We start from the raw sequence: 20,442 nt of genomic DNA, 5'->3' as shown, positions 1-20,442 counted from the left end.
TCGTTGCTGAAATACTTCAATGGTCCACTTAAAAACACCACCATGTATGATATATTCTGAGATCATAAGGTGAGAGGGGAAAACTATGTTTGCTGGGCCAACCAGGTGGTTTTCGTAAAGGTTGAAAAACAACTCAAAACCCATCGGCCACCTTCCTCTGAATATTAAACCAAGTAAGTATTTCCTTGAATTGAATTAATAATTAATAAACAATGGCGATATTTAAATTCCAAACCTTAATTTTCTTAACGAAATTTTTGCGCAATTAGCGATCTCTTTTTTACTTTCTGACTACATACAAAGTATGTATTATAAAGGAAAGTATTGTAATCGTGATAAATTTTCGATATGCCAATATTGCGTTTTCTGGACGTTTTGAAGCACACAGACTCCAAAAAAGTGATTTTTAGCTTGACGTCTGTGTGTGTGAGGGTGGGTGGAGGGTGTGTATGTATGTGGTTCGTTTTTTGTGACCACGATAACTAAAAAACCCCTGAACAGATTTGGACGAAATTTTGGGTGCATATAGGGTGGTATGGGGAATCGAAAACGTCCTATTTTGGTTTTGATCCGTAACCATCTTCATGGTTGTTGACTGTTGAGGGTGTCAAAAGTTTAAAAGATCCCATTTTTTAAATTTTTTTTTACACTGGCTAAAGTGACTTAAAAAAACTCTACAAAAAATTCATTACAGTTTTTTTGTGAGTTCCGTAGTTTTCGACCAATTTTGAATTGAAAGTTGCAATACAAAAGACGCAGTGATTATGGTCCTTACAGTATAATGTGACTTCATAAACCGCTTAGTGTAGTAGGACAATAAGAACTCGTATATAAATTACAGTTACCATGAATTTCTGATAACTTCATGTACCCAGAAATGGAATCGCTGAAATTTCCCTTTTTTAGTTGAGTATTTTTTTATTTAAGTAACAGTATCATATCGTATATAATTTTAACTTTTAATTCTAGTCTATTAATATGCGTAATAAATGCGGTACACTTTAGTATTCCCTCCAGAAGGAAGAAATAATGTTAGCATTAGTCTTCCAAGCATAATGGCAGGGCTCTACAAGGTTCATACTCTTTAGGGCGTGTTGCTTTGTCACAGTATTGATCAGGTAGGGCCATCTCACTCACATCCACGCACATCACGCTACGTCGGCGCATCGGCTTTTCACCCTAAAACACGAATTCTGTACGGAAATACAAAATTCGAAAATAGGAAATCTCTACCTTATCGGCACACGTTACAGGACAAGATTGCCAGGGACCTATCCACCAATGCGACGGACAATTCTCCATATTACAGGTTCTCATCAGTTGCTCTGGACGATTGCTGTTCTCGCACCAGCTTTCCTCAACAAGAGTTGCCGTTCCGTCGATAACAGAAGGCATTACGGCAGCAATCGATTCCTGACATAAAGGTCGACGGAATTGCGTTCCGCCGCCACATGTAGCGGAACATTGCGACCAATCGCTTAAAATCCACAGATATTGAACCATTTTCGGTTCACGTTTCGATATTGTATATTGATAGGTTATCCCAGGATTATGGGTTTTTCCACGAAAGTACACCTGCAAAACAATTCAATTAATTTTTTAATTGAGGCACATTGCGTGTCTATATAAAATGCGAGAAACATGGAACGTGGTGTAATTACTGTAATAGAGAGGTTGGATTTTGACGTAAAACTGCGTTATTAAAGTCACATTTTCGTATTGTTATGCAAATATTCAGACTTCTGTAAGGAGCCGTTTCAGGAGTTTTTCACGCAACATTTCTGTAGCACTGTCAGCTCTGATTAACAAAGAACTAAAGCTGGGTAACAACTTCCTCTTATCAATGGCGAATATGCAAAACTCTGAGCAACGTTTAATACATACAGTGTATTGCACACTCAAGGGACGAAACTGCGTGTTTTAATCCCGAGAGCGTAGTTTGTTTCCCGAAATAATAATCCTTCACGCACGAATACTGTATAGCAAAATAGGCCACGTTGGATACAGACCGCCTTTAGACGTTTTCATAACACCCTGTTGACAGAGCACCCAAATTCCTGTATATCGTGTATAACTATAGTGTTTTTATTCAATGGTTATATTTAGCAACCTTGACTATTGTGTTACCACTAAATAATTATTAACGATCTTCGAGATCGTGTGTAATCTACGTTTTTATAAAAGATATTTAACGCTAACTATAAAAACTACCCGTTTCTTTGGGTATTCCGCTCTACGGCTAAATTTAGAGCTCCATAAAAAGAAAACCACCCCATCAACTTATATCAAATTTTAGTATGTTTCCTAAGACGGATTCTGAATTCTATTTCCGAAATGTATTTAAAGTTTATGTAAATAATTAACAAGTGCATGTTTTTTAAATTGAGTTGGTTGTTTTATTGTTAATATAGCGAATTATTACGTACTGTTACTGACTTTTTTTCCCCTACTGCGACCACTGCGGTCAATTTCCGTGGTTTGTGGGTGAATATCACGATCTAATATAGAGAGAGTGAACTCCCTATCGTTACATAGTATAACCACAAAGAGAATCTATTTTATGGCCAATGTGATGAGTAATTATTTCCAAACGCAGAGCAAACCGAAAGTGATTTATTTATATTTGATAAATCGTGGAGGACTATTTCTCGCAAAAAACTTTAGAGACGGTCTATCTTCCATCGTTTATGAATGATAAGTTACGTTTTATAATATACCTCAAATATTAGACGAATAATTTTCCACTATAGGACTTCGAGACGGCATATGGTTTTGAACCGTTTACCAAATTTAAACGATCACAGGAACTGCATTCTTTCAACAAAGAAGGGTTTCCGTTGGAAGTATTCATGTTTTTTGTCTTTTGTAACAGTCCATTCCTTTTTTTTAAAAAACACCTTAGCCCATACTGTAGGGACGCTAATGGTAAATAACATTAATATTTAAATAGGTAAACTCATACACATGCGTTATCGTGAATGCGCTTTCTCGCTTAACAATAAAATTTCAATCAATTGTATTTTTGATATTCGATATTGAAGGCACCGTTGATAACGCTCCGAAAGTGGCCAAAGAAAATTATTGTGTTGAAAACCTTTAATGGGATTAATTTGGAATTTTTGCATCTGGATTTCTGGTTACCGTTCGACGCATAGTTACTGTGTTTTATCCAGCCCAGTTTGGGGATTATTATCCGTACGAAAATAGTACGCCCTGAGATTGTATTGTCGTGGCACTTTTCCATATGTTATTAGAGAGAAACCATGGCGGTCACCGCGCTCATGGTCACACTGTCAGTATAAAATCACTGTACTGTTAGGCCTTGAGTTGCTGGACAAATTACCCTAGTCACCACACATTAACCCGATTGGTCGCGGTTTCAGTAATCAGATTGGCGAACTCATAACGCGATCCTGACCGGTACGCGCCTCGTCTTCCATTTCCATTCATTAGCGGATCGGTCGGCGGATAAGTCAGGACGAACCGATCTGGCTGATCGATCAGCCAATGAAAATGGTGGTAAACTGGAGATCTACGCTCTCTATCTGAACGACGCAGTATTGGAGAAGATGGTACTCCTTCTGCTGAGCGGTTACTTCTGCTTTTGGAAGTTCTGGGGTGATGTGAAGTGGTTTGTAGAACTGAAACTGAAGATCGAGTTCTTCTGGGTACTGGTTACGATTTTGTTGACGTTCTAACTCGGGATGATCTGTGGCTTCTTCCGGTTAATCGGCGAATGAAACGTTTCGAATCTCCTCTGTGTAATCAATTTATGTGACGTTTCAACGTTCGTCCTTTATCCAAAACGACGATGTAGTAGGGCTTAGGTACCTAATTTCTCTTTCCCAGGTACTTTTGTTTCCATGATATACATCTTGTTTGAAGTAAGTTCTGACTTTAACATAGCGTCTAACTTGATACGTAATTTTCGATATAAATAATTTTCCGCTGTAGACCGACCATCTATCAGTGGTAATGCTCGACATCTAAACAGAATACGTTGAGTTTTCTATTGCTGCATTATCCTTATTCATAGTTTTTAATCAATTTGTCTGGACGTTCTTTTCACCCAATCCGTTAGTCGCTGGATGCCTTGGTGCAATTAATTTCTGAAAAATTCCGTTAGTTTTTGTATGATCTCTAAATTCAGCACTCGTAATATAGTTGCCCTGCTCGAGACTATTTCCCGCGGTCCGCGGATAACCATTTTGGCTAAACACTCGATAAGTAATTTGAAGAAGCGGGTCTCTCTTTATTAATTGGTCGTGGGTAATCTATATATTTTGATTTGGATATTCCCACCCAATGAGAACCTCAGATTTTACAGGAGCATTAGTACGCGCTACGCGCTCGTTGCGGACTAAATCTTGGATATCTTTGTCAATACGGCCAGTAACAACAACCACTAGCTAATTGATATATTCATTGCTTGTTCATAATTGATGTCGTGCCTAAAAATCGGCGAAGATCATTGGCATTACGCGGGTGAGGCATATAGACTATTGCCCTTATCTTTCTAGGCGACTTAGCTAGTTTTGCGGGAAAGTCAAAGTGTCGTGTTATTTTGGATCACCCGATACATCCACTCATTTAAATGCTTATTATTCATAACAGGTTCAAGATTTTTTGGAAAATTTAAAACTCCACGTGATTTTCGTAAGAAAACGCTATAAGACATTTCACATTGCTTCAGAGTTTAACCAGTTTGTACAGCCCTCCTTATTTTACATCCTGGTGGATATCAAATTGACTTACTGTTAATAATTATTAATTTATCGGATTTAAATTGTGCTCATTTTGTTTTGATTTTACCGCCAAATTCTCATTTTGTACATGGAGATGTATTAAAATTTTCAGTCTGGCGAGTGTGGAGGGAACCGAAGCAAACTTTTTTCCCCAATAAATCAATGCCCGAAATGTTGATCACAAAAGTTCCAAAATTAGCGTTGCCTTTTTTCAGCACCTCGGGGTACGGAATTAAGGACTTTACACAGGTTTTCCCTTTCCGATATTAAAAATTTCAAATATTTTCAAAGTGTAGAACAGATTTGATAAAAATAGTTTCCAGAAGAATATTGCAGTTGTATTTTTTCGAAGTTTGGAAACTAATTTTGTGTATGTCATTTTCATCTCGAAAAGCATCCAAATACTGAACTTATTCACATCGTTTTATGATGGTGCGCCGCGCCATCTTGTTATAGGGATTTTGAAAAGCTGCATAAACTTTAATTGTTGGTATGCAGGCATTAACAGTTTCAAAATTGCATAATATCACCATTAACATTGACGCAAAAAACGTGAGAATTAGAGAACAGATCGGCCAAAAACGAACATAGCTATTAAGTTGTAATCCGAGATTATGTTGCGGTCGAGATTGACGTACAAAACGTTGGCCCACAAATGAGCACACAACGAACTCAAATTAATGCGTAAAATCCTTTTCGGGTCTTGATTGTGGGGGAACAACTTACTACCCGTAAATATTTGGGTAATTGTGTGTATGGGATGCTCATAGAGAACTACAAGATCATTGGATTGTTTCATAGCACAACGGTGGTCAATAGAAGAAAGAAAAAAAATTTTTAAAGAGACAAAGCGTTGTTTCATTTGCTTACGATTTGGTCATAGATTAAAAAGTTGTAAATATCGGGTTAGATGTCTCGTATGTAGTAAAAGACGTTATGGAATTTTATGTCCTGATCTCCAGAAGATGATACAACATCAGAAAGCAGAAAGTGCGATGAAGATCATAAGACTTGGAAATATTGTCTACGACACTTCGTGTGAAAGTCCTTAGAGAAAATACATCTAAGGAAGTGCGTGCATTTATCGACCCTGGGGCGCAATTGTCTTATATTTTGGAAAGTTCGGCGTTAGAATGAGGATACACTAAAATTGCAGAAGCAACGTTTTCCCATAATCTATTTGGGAGGTGCATCTACAGTTACAGTCTTCACGATTCAAATATCATTTTGAAGTATACGAGAAAACAACATTTGCAGTGGGATTCCTAAACTATTACCCGCCAATTGGAGGAAAGACCTACATGCAAGTGGTATTCCAGTGAAGGACGTCGGTAGCAGAAGTCATAAAGTTGAAGCTCTGATTGGAGGTGCTATTTATGGAAAGTTGCTGACTAGAAAGTTACATGAATTAGAAAATTGAGACGCTATTGAGATGGACTGTTTGGGGAAAAGTGAATTGTGGTGAAGACAATTAGTATGGTAGTTACTAGTTACGCTAATGCTAAATTCTTCATCAGCAATTAAGTTTCCGTGAAATTGATGGTTTTTCTCCCTATGTTTTCTAGAACTTCTTTTCTTAGATTCCCTCATATTTCTATAATATTTATTTTAAGTATTTTATTGGGAATATCGTGTTTTAATTCAAATGTTTCATAATAGAGTTAGTAGTAAATTGAAGGCTTAGTGTTTAGTGCTATTAATTAAACAATATTCATTTATGCTTTCATGTTCGGGCTTTCCTTTCCCCATTTCATAAATCTTTGTTTAATTTTTCATGAAGTACCTACGTCTATTGTGCGTATTTATACGCGTTCAATTAAACATGGTAAGCAATACCCTCCAATATTAATTGAGCTTCGTATGCGAAGAGAATCTTCGGGAACTAACCGTAAGTATGCTAAAAATGTGTCGATAATAACGTAATGTGTCTTTAAAATAATTGAACTTTTTCATGCAAAGCTACAGAGTAATTAACTTTTGAGGATGACCCGAAAGAGAACTTCCTTAGTTTGTGAATTGATGCCTACTTATAAAATTTAAACCGGATTAAAAAAAATTCTCAGGAAAAAGTGAATTACGTCCGTTGTATTGTAAGAAAATTCTCCCCTAAGTTGAAGACTTTTCAGACCTTTTCAGCTTGAAGTGTCAGAAAAAATTACAACTCCCATATCAAGGAACAAAAAAATAGATTTCATTCTTTGAAATAAATTGTTACTGTCAATATTAGCGTCACATACCAACGATAGTGCCACCGTTGATAAAGGTTTATACATAGCAGCATTTTAAATAAACGATCACGTTAAATTTTGTTGAAATGTAATTTAAAATAAAACTGCTTTTTCGTGCTGTGATCGTATGATTGTTGTCATTCAGTTGGCATTGAAAGTGTACGTTTAATTGATTTTCACGTCACTTCATTGAATAGGATTCCATCTGGGCTAAGGAATTTTCGAGCATTTCAAGACAGCTTTAGAACCCTACAGTACAGAATAAGAAAATGAACTTCTGTGTAAAATGGAAATTCTTATTGATCGTAATTAACTGTTGCATAATTGCGAGAAAATCTTTGTATTTTAAATGAATGCTTCATACCTACTAACGACTAACGAGGTGAATGATATGAATTTAAAATGTAAAAAGTACAATGTTTGTACAACATAATTTGCTTTCCACTACTACACTTCCTAGGTTAAATTTCAAAATAAAAGAAATTTATATTAAAGGGAGTAATTTATTATCAACTAGTAGCTAGTACTCTACAAAACTAAAGAAGCTTTAACTAAAATTACACATGTAATGTACCATTTGTGTCAATATAGACCGGGAGATGATGACACTTTTTGTGGTGTGATTTGCTACAAGTATGGCGACCATTCAAAGGTTTAATTAAGTACTCCTCGAAACGAAAATGGTGCTAACTCTCTGGGAGTGGGGCCGTTATTGCGTGACGATTGTTTAAACATGTCGGAAAATTGAATGATTTTGGACAATTTGCTACACAAAATTCTTTGGATTTTCTGGTAGTCGGTGACAAAACAAATGACGGAAACGAAATGCCATACTTTTCCGGTGGGCCTTATAGCCCGCCATACTCATTTGAAAGTGTCGATTGTTTGTATTTTTTTTGGGTGATTTGCTACAAGCTCATTTTTTTATGAGCATCAAGTCCTCAATCAGTCATTCACGAAAATCAACCTGCCATACCGCAGCGACGGGCCCGCATAGCCGCCATACCGGCACAAAGATGTCATTTTTGTTAATAATTTTGGGCGATTTTCTACACCCTATAAATTTTTCCACCAGTTATTTTTATAGTCAGAAATAGAAATTTCGATACGCCATACCTGTGGCATGGGCCAATTATGTATAATATTTTTTCAAAAATGTAAGAATTTTCCGAAAATTTGGGCGATTTGCTACAGTATGGCACCAATGTTTCGTGACAGTTTGAGGTGTAATAAAAGTAAATATCAAGTTTCAAACATGAATCCCAGGCCAATCTTGTTTTATCACGAGATGTTATGTCGCTTAATATTCTCCGCCCCACTCGAACTTCTTAGTCAAGTTGAAGAGGTCCCGGTCGGGGTCGTTGTGTTCTGCATTGCATTCAATGGATCGCAGGTAGTAGATAGTAGCTGCCATCAAGTTTATACTATCCGCCATAAGTATCTGAACACCCAGTGACTTTGATCAATTTTGATAAAATTTTCAGGGCAGTTGTGTTTATTTCGAATTAAGAAACGATGAAAATTTGAACATTATACAAATTAAAATAACACTAATAATAATAATAATAACCAGGCATTCGAAACAATATATGCGACACAACACCTCAAACAATAGAAAATGAAGGTTTCAAAATCGCTTGAATTTATCCTCCATATTATGACATAATTTTTACCCAAAATACACTTACATGAATATTGAACGAGCTGTTTAGGAGGACCAGTTGGCACTTGATTTCGCATGGAATACACTAATATATAAAATATATTGAATCTACAATGGGTTTTCCGCGTTTTTTTCAAAAAACCTTGAAAAAATGAACTCAAGCACATTAAAAAAATTAGTGGTACTGTCATTTTTTGTCAAGAGAATCGTTGTGATTAGCAAACCACGATTTTAAAATGAACGGCGTTTGAAAAGTTTCGAATGACCGCCCACGTTGCAGTGACGTCACTACGCGCGTTTGGCGCTCAGCCGGTAGCATTGCTACAATTCGATTCAGAGAAAGAAAACGTCGTTTTGACGGAAAAAAGCGTCGAATAATTATTGCATTTGTACCTGAGCGTGCATAGCAGAAGTCATCGCGAACCTAATAAATTGTATGATAAACGTCCCAACAGGAAATAACGAAAAAAGTTCGACGTGATACCGCGAGTTTGAACATCCATTGTATGTGTTCGAGAAGCGATTTTAATTAATTAAAGTACATAATGCGATTTTTACTTTCAGTCAGTTATCGACGTCCATCGATATGGTAATTTGTAAATTGTTATAATTCAGAATAAACATTCCGCAGGCATAAAAAAGGAATATTTCAGAGGTTCATATTCGTACGCGATTGCTCATGTATATATACTTTGCCAGCAGATGTAAACATGTTATGTACAGATAAATTCAAGTTAGTGTTCGTCGACTCCTCTAAAAAACATCCTCTAAAAACAAAAATAAATATTTAAAATATTTTCCGTCGAATAAAAACAATTAAACAGCTTTACTTTGTAACCACATCCTGATGTCAAATTCTTGTTTCTGATTAATGTACTTACTCCTTTTTTTGTTTCACTTTTGTATGTATCATGACCTGTCTAGTTAATACACTTAACATAATAAATTAAAGCGTTGAGTGGAAGAGCAGACACGGATGATATCCCTGTCTGAACTTCCGCCATTTAGACAGGCTCTGTATAGAAATGTCTATTAAAGTCATTTATTATTATTATTACTTCGAAACTCTGTTCTGGGCCATATTTGTTGCCCTTTAGCAGCGCACAACATTTTTCTCTATTCTTCACTCCACATATGCCAAACACCCTAATTTTTCTTCGTTGAATCGTAAGGTGCATACTGTATTAGGTTACCTACACATACCTTGCCTATACACACATACTTGATGTTATACTTCCTATGAACCATATAACAGATTTGCTTCTGGGCTTTTGACTCCAACTTCAACGAATGGCATGGAAAAAACTCACTTTTCGAGGAGAAAGGCGGCGGACATAACACTTTCACCTTTGGCAGGACTATCTAACTGCCCCTTTACCGAACCAGTCAAAACTCAGTTTATGGGCAGATTGCCATAATAAGTCGAACTAATAAATAAATAAATAAATAAATAAATAAATCGAACTCCTATCAGTGTCATGCACTAATATACTCCCGATTCGGCAACCCGCGTAGTGACGGTATGCAACGCTCGGCCAATATCGGCAATTGTCGTCGGTTGCATGACAAAATTTGAATGTTTTACCGATTATTAATTTTGTTATTGACATGCTGCCAATAGGAAAAAAAAGTTTTGTATATGAGATGATTTAATTACAGTTATAAACTTTACAGTAAGACACAAAAAAGTACAATATTTTTTTTTCAGGAAGGACCCTATTTGTTTTCGCTAGTGACGATAACAACGATGATCACGTGTGGCCAACAGGTTTGCCGAGTTCCTTCAAATGTGAAAGGAATCTTCACCAAAATTGAATATTTCTATTCCTTTATTGAGTAAATTTCCACAAAAATTCGACTCCCACGTACGTACCCACGTTTCAAAGGTATAAAATTTGGAAGGTGGAAGGTGGAAAAAAAATTTCTCAATTACCAATCAAGAGAGTTCGTTATGTCACTGCGTTGCCTGCGATAGTCTGTCCGTTCATCTGTTCGACTGGCCGATGCATATATCTACCAAAGATTTAATTTCTTGGCCAAAAATTTAAGAAGCAAAAGAAAACGATTACCTTCGGTTTAGATTAACGTTGACCATTAACTTCGCATCTAACTCTTTCAAACGGTGAACAATATTGTTTCTTTCCTTAGTTTACACTATCTCATGGCACTTTTGTGTGCGCAACAGGGTGGCGCAAGAAGCGGAGATGGGTGATCTATTTAATAACGATCTTAGAGGAAACAAACAAATTATCGACGAAAATCCGCAACTTTGATATAGTGTGAATAACATTTTTAGCAGATACGCACGTTAGTAAGGGAGGTATTGAATTGGGGTAAAAATCCGTTTTCAATTAATACAATTTTTGTGTGTTACCGATTGAAATAATAAATAACCATTTTTTCCAGTACTGATGGTTAAATAATTAAAACAAGTCCGATTAAATATTACAGGCTTACTCTTTTCTTCTGCTGCATACTTTGAGAGTTTAGCGGCCACTGCCAGCGCGCCGCAACGATGTCTGTTGGTACTATGATAAATGTTATATACATATAGTAAGTATACAAATACTTCTAAAACTGAAACTAATCTTAAAACCTGCACCTTTATAATATTTATCATTAATACCTACACGTTTTGCACGGTGTAAGAAACGCATTTATGAAGGTAGAAGTTAAACTCATCTGTATATATATAAATACTAAATATATACAGGGTGGTGTTTTTTAAGGAAACCATTAGAAGTTTCAGGAACGGTTTGGAATTTTTGATTTCGGGACTGATTCTTTTTGATCGATTATTCGTGCTGAAATACTCAATGGTCCACTTAAAATAACACCCACCAGGTATGATATATTCTGAGATCATAAGGTTGAGAGGGCGAAAAGCTATGTTTGCTGGCCAACCAGGTGGTTTTCGTAAAGGTTGAAAAACAACTCAAACCATCGGCCACCTTCCTCTGGAATATTAAACCAAGTAAGTATTTCCTTGAATTGAATTAATAATTAATAAACAATGGCGATATTTAAATTCCAAACCTTTAATTTTCTTAACGAAATTTTTGCGCAATTAGCGATCTCTTTTTTACTTTCTGACTACATACAAAGTATGTATTATAAAGGAAAGTATTGTAATCGTGATAAATTTTCGATATGCCAATATTGCGTTTTCTGGACGTTTTGAAGCCACACAGACTCCAAAAAAGTGATTTTAGCTTGACGTCTGTGTGTGTGAGGGTGGGTGGAGAGGTGTTGTATGTATTGTGGTTCGTTTTTTGTGACCACGATAACTAAAAACCCCTGAACAGATTTGGACGAAATTTTGGGTGCATATAGGGTGGTATGGGAATCGAAAACGTCCTATTTTGTTTTGATCCGTAACCATCTTCATGGTTGTTGACTGTTAGGGTGTCAAAAGTTTAAAAGTCCCATTTTTTTAATTTTTTTTTTACACTGGCTAAAGTGACTTAAAAAAACTCTACAAAAAATTCATTACAGTTTTTTTGTGAGTTCCGTAGTTTTCGACCAATTTTGAATTGAAAGTTGCAATACAAAAGACGCAGTGATTATGGTCCTTACAGTATTAATGTGACTTCATAAACCGCTTAGTGTAGTAGGACAATAAGAACTCGTATATTAAATTACAGTTACCATGAATTTCTATACTTCATGTACCAGAAATGAATCGCTGAAATTTCCCTTTTTTAGTTGAGTATTTTTTTATTTAAGTAACAGTATCATATCGTATATATATATTTAACTTTTTTAATTCTAGTCTATTAATATGCGTATAAATGCGGTACACTTTAGTATTCCCTCCAGAAGGAAGAAATAATGTTAGCATTAGTCTTCCAAGCATAATGGCAGGCTCTACAAGGTTCATTACTCTTTAGGGCGTGTTGCTTTGTCACAGTATTGATCAGGTAGGGCCCATCTCACTCACATCCACGCACATCACGCTACTAGTCGGCGCATCGGCTTTCACCCTAAAACACGAATTTCTGTACGGAAATACAAAATTCGAAAATAGGAAATCTCTAACCATTATCGGCACACGTTACAGGACAAAGATTGCCAGGGACCTATCCACCAATGCGACGGAAATTCTCCATATTACAGGTTCTCATCAGTTGCTCTGGACGATTGCTGTTTCTCGCACCAGCTTTCCTCAACAAGGAGTTGCCGTTCCGTCGATAACAGAAGGCATTACGGCAGCAATCGATTCTGACATAAAGGTCGACGGAATTGCGTTCCGCCGCCACATGTACGGAACATTGCGACCAATGCTTAAAATCCAAGATATTGAACCATTTCGGTTCACTTTTCATATTGTATATTGAAGGTTATCCCAGGATTATGGTTTTTCCACAAAGTACACCTGCCAAAACAATTTCAATTAATTTTTTAATTGAGGCACATTGCGTGTCTATATAAAATGCGAGAAACATGGAACGTGGTGTAATTACTGTAATAGAGAGGTTGGATTTTGACGTAAAACTGCGTTATTAAAGTCACATTTCGTATTGTTATGCAAATATTCAGACTTCTGTAAGGAGCCGTTTCAGGAGTTTTTCACGCAACATTTCTGTAGCACTGTCAGCTCTGATTAACAAAGAACTAAAGCTGGGTAAACAACTTCCTCTTATCAATGGCGAATATGGCAAAACTCTGAGCAACGTTAATAATACAGTGTATTGCACACTCAAGGGACGAAACTGCGGTGTTTTATCCCGAGGAGCGTAGTTTGTTCCCGAAATAAAATCCTTCACGCACAAACTGTATAGCAAAATAGGCCACGTTGGATACAGACCGCCTTTAGACGTTTTCATAACACCCTGTTGACAGAGCACCCAAATTCCTCTGTATATCGTGTATAACTATAGTGTTTTTTATTCAATGGTTATATTTAGCAACCTTGACTATTGTGTTTACCACTAAATAATTATTAACGATCTCGAGATCGTGTTTAATCTACCGTTTTTAATAAAAGATATTTAACGCTAACTATAAAAACTACCCGTTTCTTTGGGTATTTCCGCTCTACGGCTAAATTTTAGAGCTCCATAAAAAGAAAATCACCCCTCAACTTATATCAAATTTAGTATGTTTCCTAGACGGATTCTGAATTCTATTTCCGGAATGTATTTAAAGTTTATTGTAAATAATTAACAAGTGCATGTTTTTTTAAATTGAGTTGGTTGTTTTATTGTTATATAGCGAATTATTACGTACTGTTACTGACTTTTTTCCCTACTGCCGACCATGCGGTCAATTTCCGCGGTTTTGTGGGTGAATATCGCGATCTAATATAGAGAGAGTGAAACTCCCTATCGTTACATAGTATAACCACAAATGGTATATCATTGGTGAGTAATTATTTCCAAACGCAGAGCAAACCGAAAGTGATTTATTATATTCGATAAATTGTGGAGGATTATTTCTCGCAAAAAAACTTAGAGACGTCTATCTTCCATCGTTTATGAATGATAAGTTACGTTTTATAATATACCTCAAATATTAGACATATAATTTTCCACTATAGGATTCGAGACGGCATATGTCTATCTTGAACCGTTTATCAAATTTTAAACGATCACAGGAACTGCATTCTTCAACAAAGAAGGGTTTCCATTGGAAATATTCATGTTTTTTGTCTTTTCCATATCGTGGGGTTACTGCCAAAACAAGATAACTCAATTTTTTTTATAATTTGAGTTAGTACACTACTAATTTCCAGAATAGTGCAAATTATATACTACCAAAAGGAGATAGCTCCAAAGCAAGTCTAAATTGTGTTTACACATTTGCGCCGAATTAAGATAACCTCCATTATAGTAATAAAGAGTTCAAGCAAGAACCATCAAATGCAGTTTCAGTAACCATCTAGTCTGCAAAAAGAACGTATGTGTCACTTATCCTACTTTGCCTGTTTAACTTTGTTCCATTTTGTTACAAAGTTGACTGCCTAAACAAATTATATACCACTTATCCTATTTCGCTGTTGCAAATATATGTCCATTAACGATAACTGCCACTTATCTTATTTTAACTGTACCAGTATACACCTATTCAAACTACCTTCTGACCTCACTTGTCTTGTTTTGGTTGTAATAGTACTTACGAACATGTGCTCAACATAACCTGCATACGGCGGTTTTCGGCTTAAATTTAGTGGTGTTATAGTGAGTTTTTTTTTAAATTGCTAGCGTCAATTCCAAGAGTTTCCATTATTACTTTAAGTCGTTGCCTTAGGCAAAGTGTGCCAAAGACACAATCCCAAAACCTGGTTTAGAAAGACACTGATCCAGAGGATTTGGAGATAGATGACGCGGAAGAAAAATAAATTGATGTTTTTACGTATACCTAATTTTCATTAATAGTTTTATTTTATTGTTTGTGTTTTGCATTAAAAATAGTTCCTTCTAATGGTGTACTCTTTTGGTTAACTCCTGAATGATTCTTAGGCCAACCTGCAAAAATAAGATAAGTGCCCATTTTTTTTAATAATTTTGTTATCAAATTGTTTCTTCAGTTGATAAATACAAATAATAACATATCATTACATTATTATTATATAGCATATGCATGCTTGTAATACTACTTTAATAATGATTCGCTGATTTACCTGCGCATAATAAGTTAACAAATTTCCACTTTACCAAAACTTTCAAACAAGTGAGCTTATCTGGTGCAGTAACCCACGATATTTATACCTATTAGAGAGAAACCATGCGGTCACCGCGCTCATGGCCACACTATCAGTATAATCATTGTACTGTAGGCCTTGAGTTGTTGGACAAATTACCCTAGCTACCACACATTAACCCGATTGGTCGCGGTTTCAGTAGTCAGATTGGCGAACTCAAACGCGATCCTGACCGGTACGCGCCTCGTCTTTCCATTTCCATCATTAGCGGATCGGTCGGCGGATAAGTCAGGACGAACCGATCTGGCTGATCGCATCAGCTAATGAAAAATGGTTGTAAACTGGAGATCTACGCTCTCTATCTGAACGACGCAGTATTGGAGAAGATGGTACTCCTTCTGCTGAGCGGTTACTTCTGCTTTTGGAAGTTCTGGGGTAATGTGAAGTGGTTTGTAGAACTGAAACTGAAGATCGAGTTCTTCTGGGTACTGGTTACGATTTTGTTGACGTTCTAACTCGGGATGATCTGTGCTTCTTCCGGTTAATCGGCGAATGAAACGTTTCGAATCTCTCTCTGTGTAATCAATTTATGTGACGTTCAACGTTCGTCCTTTATCCAAAACGACGATGTAGTAGGGCTTAGGTACTAATTTCTCTTTCCCAGGTACTTTTGTTTCCATGATATAACATCTTGTTTGAAGTAAGTTCTGACTTAACATAGCGTCTAACTTATACGTAATTTTCGATATAAATAATTTCCGCTGTAGACGACCATCTATCAGTGGTTAATGCTCGATATCTAAACAGAATACGTTTGAGTTTTCTATTGCTGCATTATCCTTATTCATAGTTTTAATTCAATTTGTCTGGACGTTTCTTCACCCAATCCGTTAGTCGCTGGATGCCTTGGTGCAATTAATTTCTTGAAAAACTTCTACGTTAGTTTTTGTATTGATCTCTAAATTCAGCACTCGTAAATATAGTTGCACTGCCCGAGACTATTTCCCGCGGTCCGCGGATAACCATTTTGGCTACTAAACACTCGATAAGTAATTTGAAGAAGCGGGTCTCTCTATTAATTGTAGTGGGTAATCTATATATTTTGATTTGGATGTTCCCACCAATGAGAACCTCAGATTTTACAGGAGCATTAGTTTACGCGCTACGCGCTCGTTGCGCGACTAAATCTTGGATATCTTTGTCAATACGGCCAGTATACAAAACCACTAGCTAATTGATATATTCATTGCTTGTTCATAATTGATGTCGTGCCTAAAAATCGGCGAAGATCATTGGCATTACGCGGGTGAGGCATATAAGACTATTGCCCTTATCTTTCTAGGCGACTTAGCTAGTTTTGCGGGAAATTCAAAGTGTCGTGTTATTTTGGATCACCCGATTACATCCACTCATTTAAATGCTTATTATTCATAACAGTTCAAGATTTTTTGGAAAATTTAAAACTCCACGTGATTTTCGTAAGAAAACGCTATAAGGACATTTCACATTGCTTCAGAGTTTAACCAGGTTGTACCAGCCCTCCTTATTTTACATCCTGGTGGATATCAAATTGACTTACTGTTAATAATTATTAATTTATTGGATTTAAATTGTGCTCATTTTGTTTTGATTTTACCGCCAAATTCTCATTTTTGTACATGGAGATGTATTAAAATTTTCAGTCTGGCGAGTGTGGAGGGAACCCAAGCAAACTTTTTTCCCCAATAAATCAATGCCCGAAATGTTGATCACAAAAGTTCCAAAATTAGCGTTGCTTTTTTTCAGACCTCGGGTACGGAATTAAGGACTTTACACAGGTTTTCCCTTTCCGATATTAAAAAATTTCAAATATTTTCAAAGTGTAGAACAGATTTGATAAAAATAGTTTCCAGAAGAATATTGCAGTTGTATTTTTTCGAAGTTTGGAACTAATTTTGTGTATGTCATTTCATCTCGAAAAGCATCCAAAATACTGAACTTATTCACATCGTTTTATGATGGTGCGCCGCGCCATCTTGTTATAGGGATTTTGAAAAGCTGCATAAACTTTAATTGTTGGTATGCAGGCATTAACAGTTTCAAAATTGCATAATATCACCAATTAACATTGACGCAAAAACGTGAGAATTAGAGAACAGATTCGGCCAAAAACGAACATAGCTATTAAGTTGTAATCCAGGATTATGTGCGGTCGAGATTTGACCGTACAAAACGTTGGCCACAAATGAGCACACAACGAACTGAAATTAATGCGTAAAATCCTTTTCGGGTCTTGATTGTGGGGAACAACTTACTACCCGTAAATATTGGGTAATTTGTGTGTTTATGGGATGCTCATAGAGAACTACAAGATCATTGGATTGTTTCATAGCACAACGGTGGTCAATAGAAGAAAGAAAAAAAATTTTTAAAAGAGACAAAAGCGTTGTTTCATTTTGCTTACGATGGTCATAGATTAAAAAAGTTGTAAATATCGGGTTAGATGTCTCGTATAGTAGTAAAAGACGTTATGGAATTTTATGTCCTGATTCTCAGAAGAGTGATACAACATCAGAAAGCAGAAAGTGCGATGAAGATCATAGACTTGGAAATATTGTCTACGACACTTCGTGTGAAAGTCCTTAAGAGAAAATACATCTAAGGAAGTGCGTGCATTTATCGACCCTGGGCGCAATTGTCTTATATTTGGAAAGTTCGCGTTAGAATGAGGATACACTAAAATTGAGAAGCAACGTTTCCCATATCTATTGGGAGGTGCATCTACAGTTACAGTCTTCACGCGATTCAAATATATTCATTTGAAGTATACGAAAAACAACATTTGCAGTGGGATTCCTAACTATTATCCGCCAATTGGAGGAAAGATCTACATGCAAGTGGTATTCAGTGAAGGACGTCGGTAGCAGAAGTCATTAAAGTTGAAGCTCTGATTGGAGGTGCTATTTATGGAAAGTTGCTGACTAGAAAGTTACATGAATTAGAAAATTGAGACGCTAATGAGTGGACTGTTTGGGGAAAAGTGATTGTGGTGAATGGTCTTCAATTAGTATGGTAGTTACTAGTTACGCTAATGCTAAATTCTTCATCGGCAATTAAGTTTCGTGAAATTGATGGTTTTCTCCCTATGTTTTCTAGACTTCTTTCTTAGTTTCCCTCATATTTCTATAATATTATTTTAAGTATTTATTGGGAATATCTGTTTTTAATTCAAATGTTTCATAATAGAGTTAGTAGTATAATTGAAGGCTTAGTGTTTAGTGCTATTAATTAAACAATATTCATTTATGCTTTCATGTTCGGGCTTTCCTTTCCCCATTTCATAAATCTTTGTTTAATTTTTCATGAAGTACCTACGTCTTACTGTGCGTATTTATACGCATCAATTAAACATGGTAAGCATATACCCTCCAATATTAATTGAGCTCGTATGCGAAGAGAATCTTCGGGAACTAACCGTAAGTAGCTAAAAATGTTGTTGATAATAACGTAATGTGTCTTTTAAAATAATTGAACTTTTTCATGCAAAGCTACAGAGTAATTAACTTATTGAGGATGACCCGAAAGAGAACTTCCTTAGTTTGTAATTGATGCCTACTTATAAAATTTAAACGGATTAAAAAAAATTCTCAGGAAAAAGTGAATTACGTCCGTTGTATTGTAAGAAAAATTCTCCCTAAGTTGAAGACTTTTCAGACCTTTTCAGCTTTGAAGTGTCAGAAAAAATACAACTCCCATATCAAGGAACAAAAAAATAGATTTCATTCTTTGAAATAAATTGTTACTGTCAATATTAGCGTCACTACCAACGATAGTGCCACCGTTGATAAAGGTTTATACATAGCAGCATTTAAATAAACGATCACGTAAATTGTTGAAATGTAATTTAAAATAAAATGCTTTTTCGTGCTGTGATCGTATGATGTCATTCAGTTGGCATTGAAAGTGTACGTTTAATTGATTTTCACGTCACTTCATTGAATAGGATTCCATCTGGGCTAAGGAATTTTCGAGCATTTCAAGACAGCTTTAGAACCCTACAGTACAGAATAAGAAAATGAACTTCTGTGTAAAATGGAAATTCTTATTGATCGTAATTAACTGTTGCATAATTGCGAGAAAATCTTTGTATTTTAAATGAATGCTTCATACCTACTAACGAGGTGAATGATATGAATTTAAAATGTAAAAAGTACAATGTTTGTACAACATAATTTGCTTTCCACTACTACACTTCCTAGGTTAAATTTCAAAATAAAAGAAATTTATATTAAAGGAGTAATTTATTATCAACTAGTAGCTAGTACTCTACAAAACTAAAGCAGCTTTAACTAAAATTACACATGTTGTAATGTACCATTTGTGTCAATATAGACCGGGAGATGATGACACTTTTTGTGGTGTGATTTGCTACAAGTATGGCGACCATTCAAAAGTTTAATTAAGTACTCCTCGAAACGAAAATGGTGCTAACTCTCTGGGAGTGGGGCCGTTATTGCGTGACGATTGTTTAAACATGTCGGAAAATTGAATGTTTTTGGACAATTTGCTACACCAAAATTCTTTGGATTTTCTGGTAATCGGTGAAAAAACAAATGACGGAAACGAAATGCCATACTTTTCCGGTGGGCCTTATAGCCCGCCATACTCATTTGAAAGTGGTCGATTGTTTGTATTTTTTTTGGGTGATTTGCTACAAGCTCATTTTTTTATGAGCATCAAGTCCTCAATCAGTCATTCACGAAAATCAACCTGCCATACCGCAGCGACGGGCCCGCATAGCCGCCATACCGGCACAAAGATGTCATTTTTGTTAATAATTTTGGGCGATTTTCTACTCCCTATAAATTTTCCACCAGTTATTTTTATAGTCAGAAATAGAAATTTCGATACGCCATACCTGTGGCATGGGCCAATTATGTATAATATTTTTTCAAAAATGTAAGAATTTTCCGAAAATTTGGGCGATTTGCTACAGTATGGCACAATGTTTCTGACAGTTTGAGGTGTAATAAAAGTAAATATCAAGTTTTCAAACATGAATCCCAAGGCTAATCTTTTTTATCACGAGATGTTAATATTCTCCGCCCACTCGAACTTCTTAGTCAAGTGAAGAGGTCCCGGTCGGGGTCGTTGTGTTCTGCATTGCATTCAATGGACGCATGG

General features: G+C 36.0%; 1 protein-coding gene across 1 annotated transcript in view; it reads right to left on the bottom strand.

The window, feature by feature from the left end:
* Positions 1-900: 900 nt before the first annotated feature.
* LOC116167222 (A disintegrin and metalloproteinase with thrombospondin motifs 12) overlaps positions 901-20,442 on the bottom strand; it is a gene marked incomplete at its 5' end in the record, with an annotated part of 25,860 nt that continues 6,318 nt past the window's right edge. The window contains 2 exon segments of the mRNA XM_031482496.1: positions 901-1,179; positions 1,234-1,575. Of these exon segments, the coding sequence (XP_031338356.1) occupies positions 1,039-1,179; positions 1,234-1,575 (483 nt within the window).

Source organism: Photinus pyralis, unplaced genomic scaffold (assembly GCF_008802855.1).
Source record: "Photinus pyralis isolate 1611_PpyrPB1 unplaced genomic scaffold, Ppyr1.3 Ppyr1.4_LG3b, whole genome shotgun sequence".
Lineage (NCBI taxonomy): Eukaryota > Metazoa > Arthropoda > Insecta > Coleoptera > Lampyridae > Photinus > Photinus pyralis.
Note: the sequence above shows the minus strand (reverse complement) of the source record. Positions and strands in the feature narration are given on the sequence as shown.